Below are 14,906 nucleotides of genomic sequence, written 5' to 3'. Positions count from 1 at the left end.
GTGTGTCGGGCAGAATGTGTGCCAAAGCACCCTGCCCTCTCAGCACACTCTTACGGGGGATTATATCTCCCGTGTGTGTGTGCGCGTCCGTGCGCGCGTGCACGTTTGTGTGTATGTGCATGTGCATTCTATGCAGCCGTGTGTGTCTAACACTCTACGCGTGGTATTTAACCTCGAGATTATTCAAGTGCACCTGCAAGAGATCCTTAGTTACCATCATCACCAGTGACTTTAAGGAAGTAGACAGTGAGTGATGTTTCACAGGGATATTTACTAAGTGTGTGAGTGTGTGTGTCCTCTTTGTAGTGTGTGATCAATAGACCTGTTGTGTTTGGCCTTGGCCTGTCCGTTGACTAACAGTTTTATCACCAGATACTGGCTCTGTGCAAAGCTTTTCTCTCAGTGCTGCGGGAAATCTGTCCGGCCTGGCTGCTGCCCTGCGCTCTAAGCTGTCACATTGGACCGGAGATTTGTGTGGCTGTGTGACCTCAGGGAGATGGAATGTTTTGTCTGGACATTCACAGCGGGACTACCGGCGTAAACTGGCCAGGGGCTGCAAACACGTTCATGGCCCACACAGTCAGGGGTGAAAGGATATAGGGCTCTGAAATGGACAGGGCTCTGAAATGGTGACGGCTCTGAAATGGACAGGACTGTGAGGGAGTGTCCACTCCGATACTAGGTGCTACACTGTCCCACACAGCCTTTCTGTGGTAGACTGAAAGAAAGAGAGCACTGGAAAGAGTTCTATCCCACATCCCACATTCGATCCATATCCACATGCTCGCACAATCTACATACTGTTCCTCCACAGAAAGCCAGTAATATCTCGACTTAAGCTGCGTGTGAAAACCAGTGCTTAGAGCAATAGAGACATCACTGGGAGAGTGAAACAGGCCATTGGATTCGTCATGGTTTTGTGAGAGGAGAAAAGAGGATTCCTCTTGCAGGCGTTAACACTTTGTAACCCGGACCACTAATAAACGGCTGTGTGGATTGACATGTTCCCCCCATAAGTCTGCACTCTGCATATAAACTGCAGACAAGCACATAGCTCCAACACAGGCCCTACTGTTACGACAAAAGGCCTCTGCCTCATAACTTCATTCCACTGAGGCTCTTTGTCACGAACAAATGCCCGCTACTGATAATGAAACTAAGTTCCATCTCTGTATCCTTGACCATAATGTGACCAAGATTACTATTACTGGAACAAATCCTTCAAAAAATGTGGCATTCGAAATCTTTCAAATACTTTGAACGTTTGCACTTTTGGGAATATCAAGCTCAATCAATCACAGCTGAAGTATTTGAAAGATGCCAAATGCTATGTGAACCCAGGTCTGCTGTACCTAAATCTCAGTCAGTCACTAAGGCTCACTCAAACATGCAGTGATGCTGGTGAACACCATACAGTAGGCTGCAGTTACAACAGCATAGGATGAATTCGGTGTCCATTCCTGCTGAACACAAACAGTAAACACTAATCAAGCATGCTAATAAATAGACTTATGGACTCTATCTGGTCTCTTCAGGAGGACAAAACATCGAGTTTTTCATAGGGATTCACATTTGGACATATTTCATCTGGGAGACAATGTTTACTGTGTGACAACAAATACATTCAACGGGGTATTAGGCTTATTCAAACGCGCACAAATCTCTCTGAGTGGAATGCTGTTTTGACATGATCCTTATCCTCTAAACCTCCTGCTACTAGTATCAGTGGTTTATCTATAGTACCTATTGGATAAGGACTAAGGACTCAGATCATCCGATCTAAGTTGGGTAGAGTAGAGGGAATACAGTATAGCTCTGCTATTCTCTTCTCAAACTCATTAACGCATGCTGTAGAGATTCTCATGATGAACAATGAGGCACTCCTGTGTGTCCGGTGTGGAAAAATGCATTCAGCATTTAATCACATGTATGCGATACGACAAATGAAATTGGCCAGACATATTCATCTCTCCACACCTTCTATCCTGTTTCATCCTGTTGGACCTGTGAGTGACATGTGAGCAGTCCGGTTCAAAGTAGTCCAGATTTAATCTGGATCAACTACTCCGTTAGTCAGCTCACCCATCTAGAAGTTATTGGGGAGTGTTTTTGCTATTGTCACATCTAATTCATTACAGTTCTTGCCTATTGCCTTCTGTTGGTTACATGCTGGTTAGTGTTCATTCAACCTGTCACACTGACAAAGCGGGAGGTACAGGAAGAGAGGGAGGCACAGGTCCAAAGGGATGCTGGTGTGAGCCAATCCAAACAACAGTCACCCCATACACAGCTGTGCCATCTCTCTGTGTCTTTTGTTGGCTGTTTAGTCTCTCTGGTGCTGTGGAATGCTGGGATAGCAGGGAACACATCCATAAGGAAATAGTCAGGGACCCCGGCCATGGACACACACACACTGTTTTGTGTATGTATTTTTCCTTGATATTACAGAATGGCTAGACTGCCAGTTCCTTTGCGGCCAACTGTATGTCACTCGTTTCCTCCCCCCTTCCTTTATTTTATGAGAGAGGGAGAGAAAGCAATGCTGATTGTGACTCAAATAATAGCACCATTCATTACAGGAAGACAGCTTCAGGGTTGTGTACTCTGAATCAGACCGATGCTTCAGAAGTATAGGGTCATTTCCATGTACAGTGCATTCGGAAAGTATTCAGACCCCTTGACTTTTCCCAAATTTTGTTACATTACAGCCTTATTCTAAAATGGGTTCAATAGTTTTTTCTCCCACCTCATCAATCTACACACAATACCCCATAATGACAAAGCAAAAACAGTTACACATTTCTTGGGGGGGACAAAGTTATTAAAAATAAGAAACCGACATCACATTTGCATACGTTTTCAGACACTTTACTCAGTACTTTGTTGAAGCACTTTTGGTAGTGATTACAGCCTGGAGTCTTCTTGGGTATGTATTTGGGGAGTTTCTCCAATTCTTCTCTGCAGATCCTCTCAAGCTCTGTCAGGTTGAATGGGGAGCATCACTGCACAGCTATTGTCAGGTCTCTCCAGAGATGTTCGATCGGGTTCAAGTCCGGGCTCTGGCTGGGCCACTCAAGGACATTCAGACACTTGTCCTGAAGCCACTCCTGCGTTGTCTTGGCTCTGGGCTTAGGGTCATTGTCCTGTTGGAAGGTGAACCTTCTCCCCAGTTTGATGTCCTGAGCACTCTGGAGCAGGTTTTCTTCAAGGATCTCTCTGTACTTTGCGCTGTTCATATTTCCCTCGCTTGACTAGTCTCCCAGTCCCTGCTGGTGAAACACATCCCCACAGCATGACGCTGCCACCACCATGCTTCACTGTAGGGATGGTGCCATCCTCCAGATGTGATGCTTGGCATTCAGGCCAAAGAGTTCAATCTTAGTTTCATCAGACCAGAGAATCTTGTTTTTTATGGTCTGAAAGTCTTTAGGTGCCTTTTAGAAAATTAATGTGCCTTTTACTGAGGAGTGTCTTCAGTCTGGCCAATACCATAAAGACCTGATTGGTGGAGTGCTGCAGAGATGGTTGTCCTTCTGGAAGGTAATCCCATCTCCACAGAGGAACTCTGGAGCTCTGTCAGAGTGACCATTGGGTTCTTGGTCACTTCACTCTAGGAAGCGTTTTGGCGGTTCCAAACTTCTTCCATTTAAGAATGGTGGAGGCCACTGTGTTCTTGGGGACCTTTAATGCTGCAGACATTTTTTGGTGCCCCTCGACACAATCCTGTCTCGGAGCTTTACGGAGAATTCCTTCGACCTCATGGTTTTTGTTCTGACATGCACTGTCAACTGGGGGACTTTAAATGTGACTCACCACCTGGATTCGGACTTATGTAGCAAAATTTGTGTTTGTGTTTTTTACATTGGATAAAAGTAGAGACTCAGAGCTACAAAATGGTAGATAATACTGCATTGTTGAGGAACAATGGGAAAGTTATTCTGCTTTGAAAGTTGATGAACTCGGAAAACTAACTTTTGAGAAAATGGCCTTTGAATGTTTTGGTATCTAGTGATATCTTTATCTACACACATTCAGCATTGTTCACACCCTCTTAAGCTTTAGACCCACCCTTCTTGTTTTGCCCTTGGAGCGTTCAGAGCGCACACTTGACGCTCTGGCCGATGATTTGTTTACCTCTGGAAAACATGAAAACAATCTAACCAGTTCTTCTGGCAACAATTTCATAATGCTTCTTTGCAGACGTTTACTGACACCGGCCATATCCAATGCGTGATGTACACTTTATCTCAAGACATGTAGCTAGCTGGGTAAACAATGAACCTAACTAGGTAAACAAAGTGTAAGATCACACACGTATGTTAGCTAACGAGCAGCCAGCTAACGTTAGCTAGTTAAACAACAAGGAACATAGTGCAAAATCATGTCGTTACTACCCTGCATGAATATGCTGGGAGCTAACCATCCAGGTTCATTGTTAGCTAGCTAACATTAGACGCTAACTAGCGAAGCAAACAGCTGTGGGATGCCAATAATAACGTCAGCTAGGGAGCCAGCCAGCTAACGTTAGCTAACTAGCTAACAGTATACTTTAGCTTGAAATTAAACCACTTTTTGTCAAGATATTTCACCCCCAAAAATATCTGAAATATCTGAAAATTTAGCTAGCTAACGCTAGACTATCTTGCCCGTTTACATCATCATGCATGATGGACACATTTCCATGTCATGGATGCCATGCCACAGTTGCCCTTAGTTTGAAGATGTAATCCGGAGACAGCTAAAGAGATGGAGAAAACACCTATCATAATCTAATCATTTCAAAACTTGATCCTCCAGAGAGTGGAGAGCAACACTTAGCTATGCAGCTCTACTACACAAAAAAAAAAAATGAAATGCTGCTTTCGACGGTATTACCAACACAGACGTACCAGCTCAAATAGACAGAAGCCTTCAAATTTCAAATTTGGTGTCAAATGAAAGCCAAGAGCGTTTTTTATATTTTTCTAAATGAAGATTTATATACATTTTCCAACCATTTTACATCCTAAAATTAGGAATAAAGGCTTTGATTTCTGGTCAAACAGATGGAAAAGGGGTCTTAGACAACATATACTAGAAAAAGTATTTAAAAAGGTATCATAAATACATCAAAACACAATAATGTTGAAGTTAAGTTATCAACATTTCTATTTAATTTTGCCTGAATGATTTGCCTTCTGTTACATTGAAACTATGTTAGAAAAACCTCACCTACTGTATCTTTAAGATACAGTATTTAATACAAATAATTATCACGAGGACGGAAAATGAAAGTTCACAGAAGTAACAAATAAAGGTAGAGCTACCAATTAGTGTTTTTACTGATAACAATTTTGTTTATGATTTATAAAGGGATTAAAACTGGTCTCCCGAGTGGCGCAGCGGTCTAAGGCACTGCATCTCAATGCTAGAGGCGTCACTACAGACACCCTGGTTTGAATCCAGGCTGTATCACAACCGGCCGTGACTGGACGTCCCATAGGGCGGCGCACAATTGGCCCAGCGTCGTCCTGGTTTGGCCGGTGTAAAACGTGTCATTCCGTTTCACAATCCGTAACAGAATGACTGAAAATCTTTAACAGAATGAATACAATTGAATTGGCTAAAATAGGAAATTATAGTAGTCACAAACCACAGCTGGTTCACATGCTACGGTCCTTCCACTGGCATACTGTTATGTTCAGCTCATAATTGTGAAAACAATCAGGACGACCGCTCTCTCTCTCTCTTTTCTCCATCACTCTTTTCTCTGTCTCCGTCTCTTCTCTCTGTCTCGCTCTCGCACTCCTTCTCCTCTCAAGTTAATGTCACCTCTTCCGGCTCTTACTGAGTAGTTGAGTAGAGTATAGGTCAGTACAGTACTGTAGAGTTTAGTACAGTAGAGCACACTACAGTAGAGTACAGTATAATTTACTGTACTGAACTCTGCTGTGCTGTACTGTACTCTATTGTGCTCTACTGTGATGTCTAAACTTGTGTAACATAGACGTCTATGATTGGTTCAGTTTTGGTCTGGTCCGTACCAACCAAATTTGATCTCGTTTGGGGTTGGGGAGCTCATTAGAATAATAGTCAACGTGTTGAATAATACCCAAACAATCAGGTGTTAATCCACTTCTCTTAGTGTAGTTCAATAAGCAAAATACATTTTTTTTTCAAACTCAAGGTGTCGTCATATTTGACACCCCATTATTTTCACAAACATCTTTGAATCTTCATTCAGAGTAGACATTTAACAAAGATTTGGGAAAACATCATAACATAAAAAACTGAGGGAGATTTTACTGTCATTCTGTTATGAAACTAGCTTGTTTTTGTTTGGCATACGTGTTAAAGTGAGTCTCCGCATCATTATTTTACCATGGAATTGCCCATAGTCAATCATCTACATGAGGATCGCATTACTATCATTAGTTATTGTGTGGTTTTTAGGGAGAGTTGTCTCTGTCCATGAGAGTGGAGCAAAGGTTGCTGGGAAATATGCTCAGATTTTGTGCCTCTCTGTCTTCAGTGTAGCCTGGGGGCTCTGTGTAATATTGAAGGAACCCAGGGGACCCTAAAGATGGGACGGGGTGGGTTATGGTGAAATTGAACATGGACCGTAACTGGAACATTTGACACAGTACAAAGACTGGCAGTTTTTCAGTGGCATTTCAGCAGCTAAACAGTGATATTTGAGCATTGGTTAGTTGCTACTGTGGACAGTTACTGTATGAATTAGAGCAGATGTGAAAGTAAAGTCATGTTGATGGCGGTCTTAATTAAATGACTTTTACTGGGTCAATAGTTCTGCAGTGATCCTGTTTTTGTAATGCAGATCTGTCAAGCAGTGTCCGACGAGTTGAAATATTATACCACCAGGTATGACAGTACACCTGCGCTGCTGCAGGTGAAATTAGATTTCATTAATGGGATTGGTCCTGATTGTACCTTTTCACCCTGTTGTGATATAGCATAGATTAACACTGATAGAGAAGGTTATCGTCTCAGCCCAGATTCAGAGTGGGGTTACTGTTTGCGTATCCTCCCTCTATCCCCCCCCCCCCCCCCCCCAAGTCTGACCGGGGATTGCTCTTATGAGCGTTACGGGTGTGCGAGATGGCGTCTAGCCTATTCATGTCTGTGTGTTGATAAGAGATCTTCCTTCCTTAGTTTTATCTTCCGTTTCCACATGACTTGGGATTTCTGGTCTGTCTGGTTCGGAATCAGGGTGTGGCTGTATGTGGCTGTAATCTGTATGTCTATTACTCTATCTCTCCCCCCCCCCCCCCCCCGTCTAGCTCTCTCTCTGCCGCCATCTCTACTTTAAAACTCACCATCATTCAATCTCCACTTGTTACAGTAATGAGTCTGAATGGCAGAGTTTTACACTGTGATTGGTTGCGCTATAATGAAGCGGATGCCAGTGCCCTGCAACCATTGGCTGAGTCATGGTGAATGAGAGGACTGTGCAGTGCAGTGATTTGCAGAGAGGCTTTAGGCGGAGGAGGAGGGAAGAAGGGAGGTGCTTCCCACAGAAGGATATTCCTGTACACACAAGGTGTGTGTGTGTGTGCGTGTATTTGAGAGGGGGCCCAAACACAGCAGCCTCTCCCGGCAAGCAGCACTACAGAGACCGAAAGAAAGAGAGCAAGAAGAGGTAGACAGAGATTGGGCAGTTCCTAAGCCTGCGTCGGAGTAGCCAGGACTCACAGACACTTGCAAAGTCAACTTGAGGCAGAGGTACACAGTGGGAGCTGCACCGAGAACTGGCATCAACATCGTCACTGTCATCAACATCACAGAGAACTGGCATCAACATCGTCACTGTCATCAGAATCACAGAGAACTGGCATCAACCATCAACAGCAGGCCAGAGAGTCAGAATGGAAGGCCACAGGTCCATTCAGCAGGAGATCATTTCTCTCAAAGGTACTTTCTGTCTGGACTGCGGGCAGACTTTACTTTGTACTGTCACTGCAGAGTAACAGTATACTTGTAACGGGGGAGTTTACAGAGGAACTCTCTGTGCGTGCGTCTTTGTACTTAACCAGGGACAGGGACAAAGACTGTAGACAGACAGACAGACAGACAGACAGACAGACAGACAGACAGACAGACAGACAGACAGACAGACAGACAGACAGACAGACAGACAGACAGACAGACAGACAGACAGACAGCACAAACCGTCAATCTGTTAACCAAACTTTGCATCTGCACTGTTCTTAACATTTTTCTGTGGAAATTGTTAAAAGTAGTCCTTGTGCATGGAGTTGTATGGTTTGTTTAACTTTACAATCATTTGGTTTTTTGTTTGACATACATTTTTTAAGTGAAAAATCTGTCTCAGTTGTCACTCTGTTACTGTGGAATTGCCCCAAAGCAACATTGTTTTGGTTTTTTAGGCAGTCTGTGAGGAAGGGGCGTCCGGCAATGCCATTGTTTTCAGAGCAGTGGGGGAGGTTCTGGTTGAATATCTCCCAGCTCAGACATTTACACTGAGCCCTTGCATGTGTGTTTCAGAGAGAGAAAGAGAGTGTGTGTGTGTGTGTGTGTGTGTGTGTGTGTGTGTGTGTGTGTGTGTGTGTGTGTGTGTGTGTGTGTGTGTGTGTGTGTGTGTGTGTGTGTGTGTGTGTGTGTGTGTGTGTGTGTGTGTGTGTGTGTGTGTGTGTGTGTGTGTGTGTGTGTGTGTGTGTGTGTGTGTGTGTGTGTGTGTGCGTGCGTGCGTGTGCGAGAGAGAAAAGGCAAGAGTGTCTGTCTGTGTCTCTTAAGTCTGCATTGTTTGTATAGGAAAGCTCACTAAATATCGGTGATACTCTCAAGAGCAGTGTGCGGTTTCCTTTTTCCTTCATCTTGTTCAATTGTTGCCATGCACCTGCAAATAAGATTGCTCAGATGTGCGAGTGCCTTTTGAATTTTGTATAGGAAAGCTACAATGGCTGACAGACAGCTGCAGTCCTAGAGGAGTTGTGTAGAGTGTGTAGTAGTGTGCTGACGTGTGTCATGGTAACACTATCATCTCAACCTCACATTTCCTATGCACACCCATCAGGCAAATCTGACCTGCACCTTTCCAGCAGTTAGTACTACTACAGCGACTCAAACCCTATGAAGGAACCATTTTAGAGATTTGTATGTTTTTTTTCTTTAGGTCTATGTAAACATGCTGGAGTAACCAGTCAAGTTTTGTCTTCTAAATCATGCCATTACAGGTTCTGCTGTCATGATGTAATGACGGACATGGGATTTCATCAGCAAAACAATGCTAAGTGTGTCCGACCATGTAGACCAACAACTATCTACCACCATTTGTTTGTAATATTTTGAACAGGGAAAACTGTGGGAGAATTTAGCATGGCCGTAGCCTAAATTATGATTGTTTTGATGAGGATGACGATGAGGATGGTGTTGTCCACGATACTTACTTGCTTGTTTGCCCGAAGTGTGTGTGTGTGTGTGTGTGTGTGTGTGTGTGTGGTGTGTGTGTGTGTGTGTGTGTGTGTGTGTGTGTGTGTGTGTGTGTGTGTGTGTGTGTGTGTGTGTGTGTGTGTGTGTGTGTGTGTGTGTGTGTGTGTGAAAAAAATGAAGCCATTCAGCAATAACCCTGTGGAGCACCAGACAGTGGAGTGACTTAATGATGTCATGACGGGCACTCCTTGACCCTGCCTCCCGGCCAGCAGAGCTGAGATGACATTTCACCAGGGAGCGTGAGAGCAAAGCGAAGGCGTTTGTGTATGTGTGCACACATGCGTGTGATCTTAATGAATCGAGTGAGGATACAGTGAATCCACTAACCTCACGCTGGCACAGCACAAATGCAGTTCCACCACACCCATTGGACGATTGGCGTGAGGGGGTAATATCGTTTGACTCCTGTCTTAGTCTGCCGTAAGCACTCCTCTCAGCCACTGTGTTCATCGGAAGTCCAGGATCAATGTATAATTACAGACATGTCACTCACTCTCTCTGATGCCCCGTCCCTAGGCTAGCCTGTTAACACTGACGCGCTAATAGAACACATTGTGTCTCGCCATGGTGCTACATTTGGACAAGGCCTACTGATACATTTTAGATGACACCTTGTCATCAATGCCCATCGGTCAGATGGAGGAATTTGCAGTCATGGTGAAGAAGCAGGGAGGAGTGGGCATTAGGCTAGCTCTCTTCCAGCACTGGGATAGTTGAAGCCTATATCCTTACTGTGTGTTTGCGTGCGCTTACTGCGTTTGTGTGTGCCTGCACGAGTGCATTGGTGGGTGTGTTTGTGTATGTTACATAGTATATAACATGTGCATCAGTGAGTGCTGTTAAGAGGGTGTGTTGCCAGGAAGTGGCTCCTAGATGGGTGATTCATCTCATCTCTCCCTTGATCACCAACCCAGCAGCCTCTCGTAAATCAGCTCTCCAGACCGCCGATCGATTTCAGTCCGAGCTGGACTTCCCGGTGGAGATCTACAGCCATATAAACCCACTGTAGCCCTGGTGCACGGTGAACCACACCACTGTACTAGAGCCATCTAAATATATAGCTCTGCACTGTACCGTATGATGAATAGGAGCTTTATGGCTGGCCTGGGGAAGAGGGAGAGAATATACAGAATATATATACAGAATATACATTCTCCCTCTGGTCTTCTCCCTCTGGTCTTAATCTGATGCTGTCATAGTATCTTGTAGAATATATAGACTCTCCCCATGAGGGATGATGCCGTTGTGTGTTAAAAATGGCAGGGTATCTTAGAACCTAAAATAGTGTATTGATGCTTTGGACTGTCTAAAAAAAAACTCCCCACATTTCTGGGTCAATACCAAGTGAGCAGCGGACTGCAAGGTAAAGCATTTGCTTGAGGAAGGATGATCCACTCATGTGCTGGATGAGCCACTCCGCTATTTGATAGGCTGTGAATTTCTGAAATTAAAAAAAGCCTTCAGCGGTATGGGATAGGTTTTGATTTAAACTGTCCAAACTCAGTCCATTAAGCCACTGCAGTGCAGCTGAGCAAAGAGCTGGTGAGACCCACACACAACCCGAAATGCATGAACGCACGCACGCGCACACACTGAACAAAGGGTGTTGCTGTCTAAAGGAAACACCTCTGATTACACAGGAAGTGTTCCAACTACATGTGTGTGTACTTTACCTCCCATCTACTGTGTGTGTCAGGAAGAAGTAATGGAGAAGAATACTGCTAATAGGTTAAAAAAACAAGGTTAATATGCCACTCAAAGATTAGGTCTATTAGAGAGAGAAAAGTACATTAAATCAGGTTTGACTCCATGAAATATCCTGGAATCTCTCCGATTTCTGCCTAACAAGCGTTTTTATTTATGTAGTACCATAAATGAACTGAGCTTTACTCTGTGCCTGAGGCAAACAGTCCTTTTTGGATCTAATGGGAGTATTAGGAATCATAAATAAAAAATGTATAAACTCTTGCCTTTACCCTAAGTTAAGCAAAATGGTGTCTCTGCCTTGCCTCCAAAATGGTGTTGGCACACTGAACCTCTCACACTACACACACAAGCTGTAATTAGTGTATGGGTAAGGTTGCATAGGGAGGGTATATTACTGGAATCTTTCAAATTTTACCAGCATTTTTGTAACTTTTATGGAATTTTATCACATGATATTTAATTACCTTTTTTGGGTACTTCAGATTATCACGGGTGTTTGTAATTATCTTTGGCCATCTGTGGCCTTATCACATGTAAATATATATATATATTTAACTAGGCAAGTCAGTTAAGAACAAATTCTTATTTACCGTCATTGTCAGCTCGGGGATTCGATCCAGCAACCTTTCGGTATAAATATATATACAGTAGGGGTTCTGGGAGCATCATTGAGAGATGAGAACATTGATAACTTGCAACTTGCACCTTGCACCTTGCTCTAACAACAGACAGTTGGATGTCTAGAGCTACAGAGAGCTACCTTACTGTAGCGGCTCATTTCATTACGGCAGAGTGGGATATAAAAAGCCACGTCCTTCAAACACGTCCCCTTGAGAGTCGTCACACCAGTGTAAACTTGGGGGAAGAGCTGAGGGAAGTAGTTGCAGTGTGGAAGTTGGAGAGGGATAATGTAACGATTCCTGTGACCACTGACAACGCTAGAAATATTGTAAATGCAGCTGCACTAGCTGGATTGGGGCCACAGATAAGATGCTCTGCTCACGTTATTAATCTAGCATCTCAAAAAGCAATGTCAGTGATTCCAATCTCTCGCCTCCAAGCAAAGATCAGGAAGGTGGTATCCTTCTTTCATAAAAGCACAACTGCTGCACGTTTTCAAGACAAAACAGGAGCTGCTGGAGCAGCCAAATCACAAACTAATCCAAGATGTCCCTACTAGATGGAATTCAAGCCATGACATGGTTGAGAGATACCTTGAGCAGAAAGTTGTGGTGTATTCTACACTGACTGATCAAACTGTGAGGAAGAATGTCAAAGATATTGTGACTTTGTCTGAAAATGACATAAGACTAGCAGAGAGAAGTTATCATAGTGTGCAAACCTCTCAAAACAGTCACAATACTGATATGCACTGAGAGCATTCCATCAGTTTCCATGGTCCCGCCTATGAAAACAATGGTCCTGAAATCAATGGTGGCATCTGACGAAGATTAACCCGCAGTAACGGATGTCAAGACTGCTATCGGAGTTAACCTGGAGCCTAGATATGGACCCCCGGTTCAAGTCCCTGCTGCACCTGGATGCTGCTGCTCGTCTGAGAGTCTACAATGAACTCACAGCAGAGATTGTGACCAATATACAACAGGTATTGTATTTATTTTGTTAATGAGGGATTTAACAATTAATTATTAATTAATTAATTAATTAATTAATTAATAATTGTAATTGTCATAATAGTGTCTGATTTATATATTTCAAACAACAAATCATATTTTTAAAGCCACTTCAGAGATAGTAATTTTCATCTAATTTAATTCTGCAGGGTCAAGCCTCAGATACCACAGGAGCCAACCCTTCTCCAGAGACGGCAGACGACAGGGGTTCTCCTCCAGAAAAGAAGTCTGCCATGGCTGAGCTTTTTGGGGGGGTTGTTCACAACCCCGGAGCAGTGAACCAAGTCAAAGGTCAAGGTCATAGAGGAGGAGGTGACCTCGTACAGGGAAGGGGACTGTATTCCCCTGGATGCTAATCCACTTACATGGTGCAAGACTAAAGGGTTAGCTTACCGTCATTTTGCCATGTTAGCAAGGCGCTACTTGGCTGTGGACCTCTGTCCCTAACGAGAGGGTATTCTCCACAGCGGCTGACATTGTCACAGCAAGGATAGAATAATCGTAAAGATTTTTTATTTTTTCCCCCCGAGTAACCAGTCTCAAGTGGTCCTATTTTGTTTAAGGCACTGCTATGTGACAATATTTTTCAATATGTTGCTGGACTATGCACTCTTTTGTTGGAAGTTGTTTTTTAAATGACAATTTTATTGTTTGATGTTATAAGGCAGGCACTGCTGTTTTTTGTATGTTTCCCTATGCTGCTAAAAACCAAGCCACCCAATGTTGTTTATTGTTATACATGGGAAATAGAAAATACATTTTCTCAGGTACATATCTTTTTTTTCTTCTTCGGAAGTAACGTATTTCAGGTGGTCCTATTTTGTTTAAGACGCTGCTATGTTACTTAATTTTGATATATGCTGCTGCACTATGCACTCTTGTTGTTTTTTGTTGTCCCTTTGTTTCCATATGCTCCTGGGAATTCAAGCTACCCGTGTTTACGATTATAATAAATGGAAAATCTAAATACAAATGACATATTTCTCAGGCATTTTATTTTGTCGATGTATCGAAACCGTACCGAACCGTGACACCACTCTACCGTATCGTACCGAACTGGGCATTGGCTAATAACAATTGAGATATCTGAGAGAGCCACGTGAGTGAGAGGTGCTTTGGAGCGTGGCGATTGGCAGCCAGGAGAAGGGAGTTATAATGATTATATTCAGCTCAAGGGCACAACGGACAGATTTTTATTTAGGGGGCATTACGGCAACACAAGGGGCCATGGCCGTCAATGCCGCCGGGAAATTCGAGGCCTGGTGAGCGGTCCACTACATTCTGAAATCTCGACCAATCACAGCAGGCACCGCGTCACACCAGGGGTTTCTTGCAGTGCCTGCTACTGTCTTGCCGCAGTATATTGTATTATTTATTTTTTTGTCCGTTTATTTTTGTCACTAAAACATTTTGTTTTAAATACTGCATATATTTTTTTAAAGGTTTGAGGCCTTTACATTTTTTAAAACTTTAATTTCATATAAGAAGGGAACGGAGGGGTCCTACATGAGGGCCCCCTCCCTACCTCCCCACACTAGCCTGCTCGAGATGGCCCGATTAGTCCTTACTAGGCATCCTACCAGGAGGGGCTGAAGAGGCCCTACTAGAGGGCTCCTCCCTTACCTCCTCGCACTAGCCTGCCAAAGACAGTTTGACCCAACCCCGCCAGGTGTGATACTAGGAGGAGTTAGGGAGACCCTGCTACAGGGCCTCCCTCTTACCTTCCCATACCCCCTTGTCAGAGATTATTCGACATTTCCCTAATTGGTTACTATAATGATAAAGGTTAAGCTCTTCGATTAGCTATTTTGAAATGATTTTTCTTCTTAGCCATGAAGCTCTAACTGCCCTCATAATAACATATGCTATTTAGCAGACACTTTTGTCCAAAGTACAGTAAGGCTATACATTTTATGGTCCCAGTGGGAATTGAACCAACAACCCTGGTGTTGCTAGTGCCAGACTATTACCAACTGAGCCACACAGGCCCACAGTCAGTAACATGTGATTGTGTGGAGTGTTTGCACTGGGTTGTGCCCTCTCACTGTGCTGGGCTAGTCCTTGAATGGCAAGCAGGGCGGCATCAAATACCTCAGCCTCTTTCAGAATCCAAGT

At 43.7% G+C, this 14,906-nt stretch overlaps 1 protein-coding gene across 10 annotated transcripts in view; it reads left to right on the top strand.

Moving 5' to 3' along the window:
* The window catches only part of plecb (plectin b), a 188,968-nt gene that overhangs the window by 40,435 nt on the left and 133,627 nt on the right, over positions 1–14,906 (top strand). For 2 of the 10 annotated variants that reach the window (XM_071383207.1, XM_071383205.1), the window contains exon 1: positions 7,581–7,911. The exons of the other annotated variants lie outside the window; for them this stretch is intronic. In XM_071383207.1, coding sequence (XP_071239308.1) covers positions 7,866–7,911 — 46 coding nt within the window. In that variant the 5' untranslated portion in view covers positions 7,581–7,865. Of the gene's footprint in view, positions 1–7,580; positions 7,912–14,906 lie in introns of those variants that run through there. 10 annotated transcript variants of the gene reach the window in all.

The sequence above is a fragment of the Salvelinus alpinus genome, chromosome 35, assembly GCF_045679555.1.
Source record: "Salvelinus alpinus chromosome 35, SLU_Salpinus.1, whole genome shotgun sequence".
Taxonomy (NCBI): Eukaryota; Metazoa; Chordata; class Actinopteri; order Salmoniformes; family Salmonidae; genus Salvelinus; species Salvelinus alpinus.
Note: the sequence above shows the minus strand (reverse complement) of the source record. Positions and strands in the feature narration are given on the sequence as shown.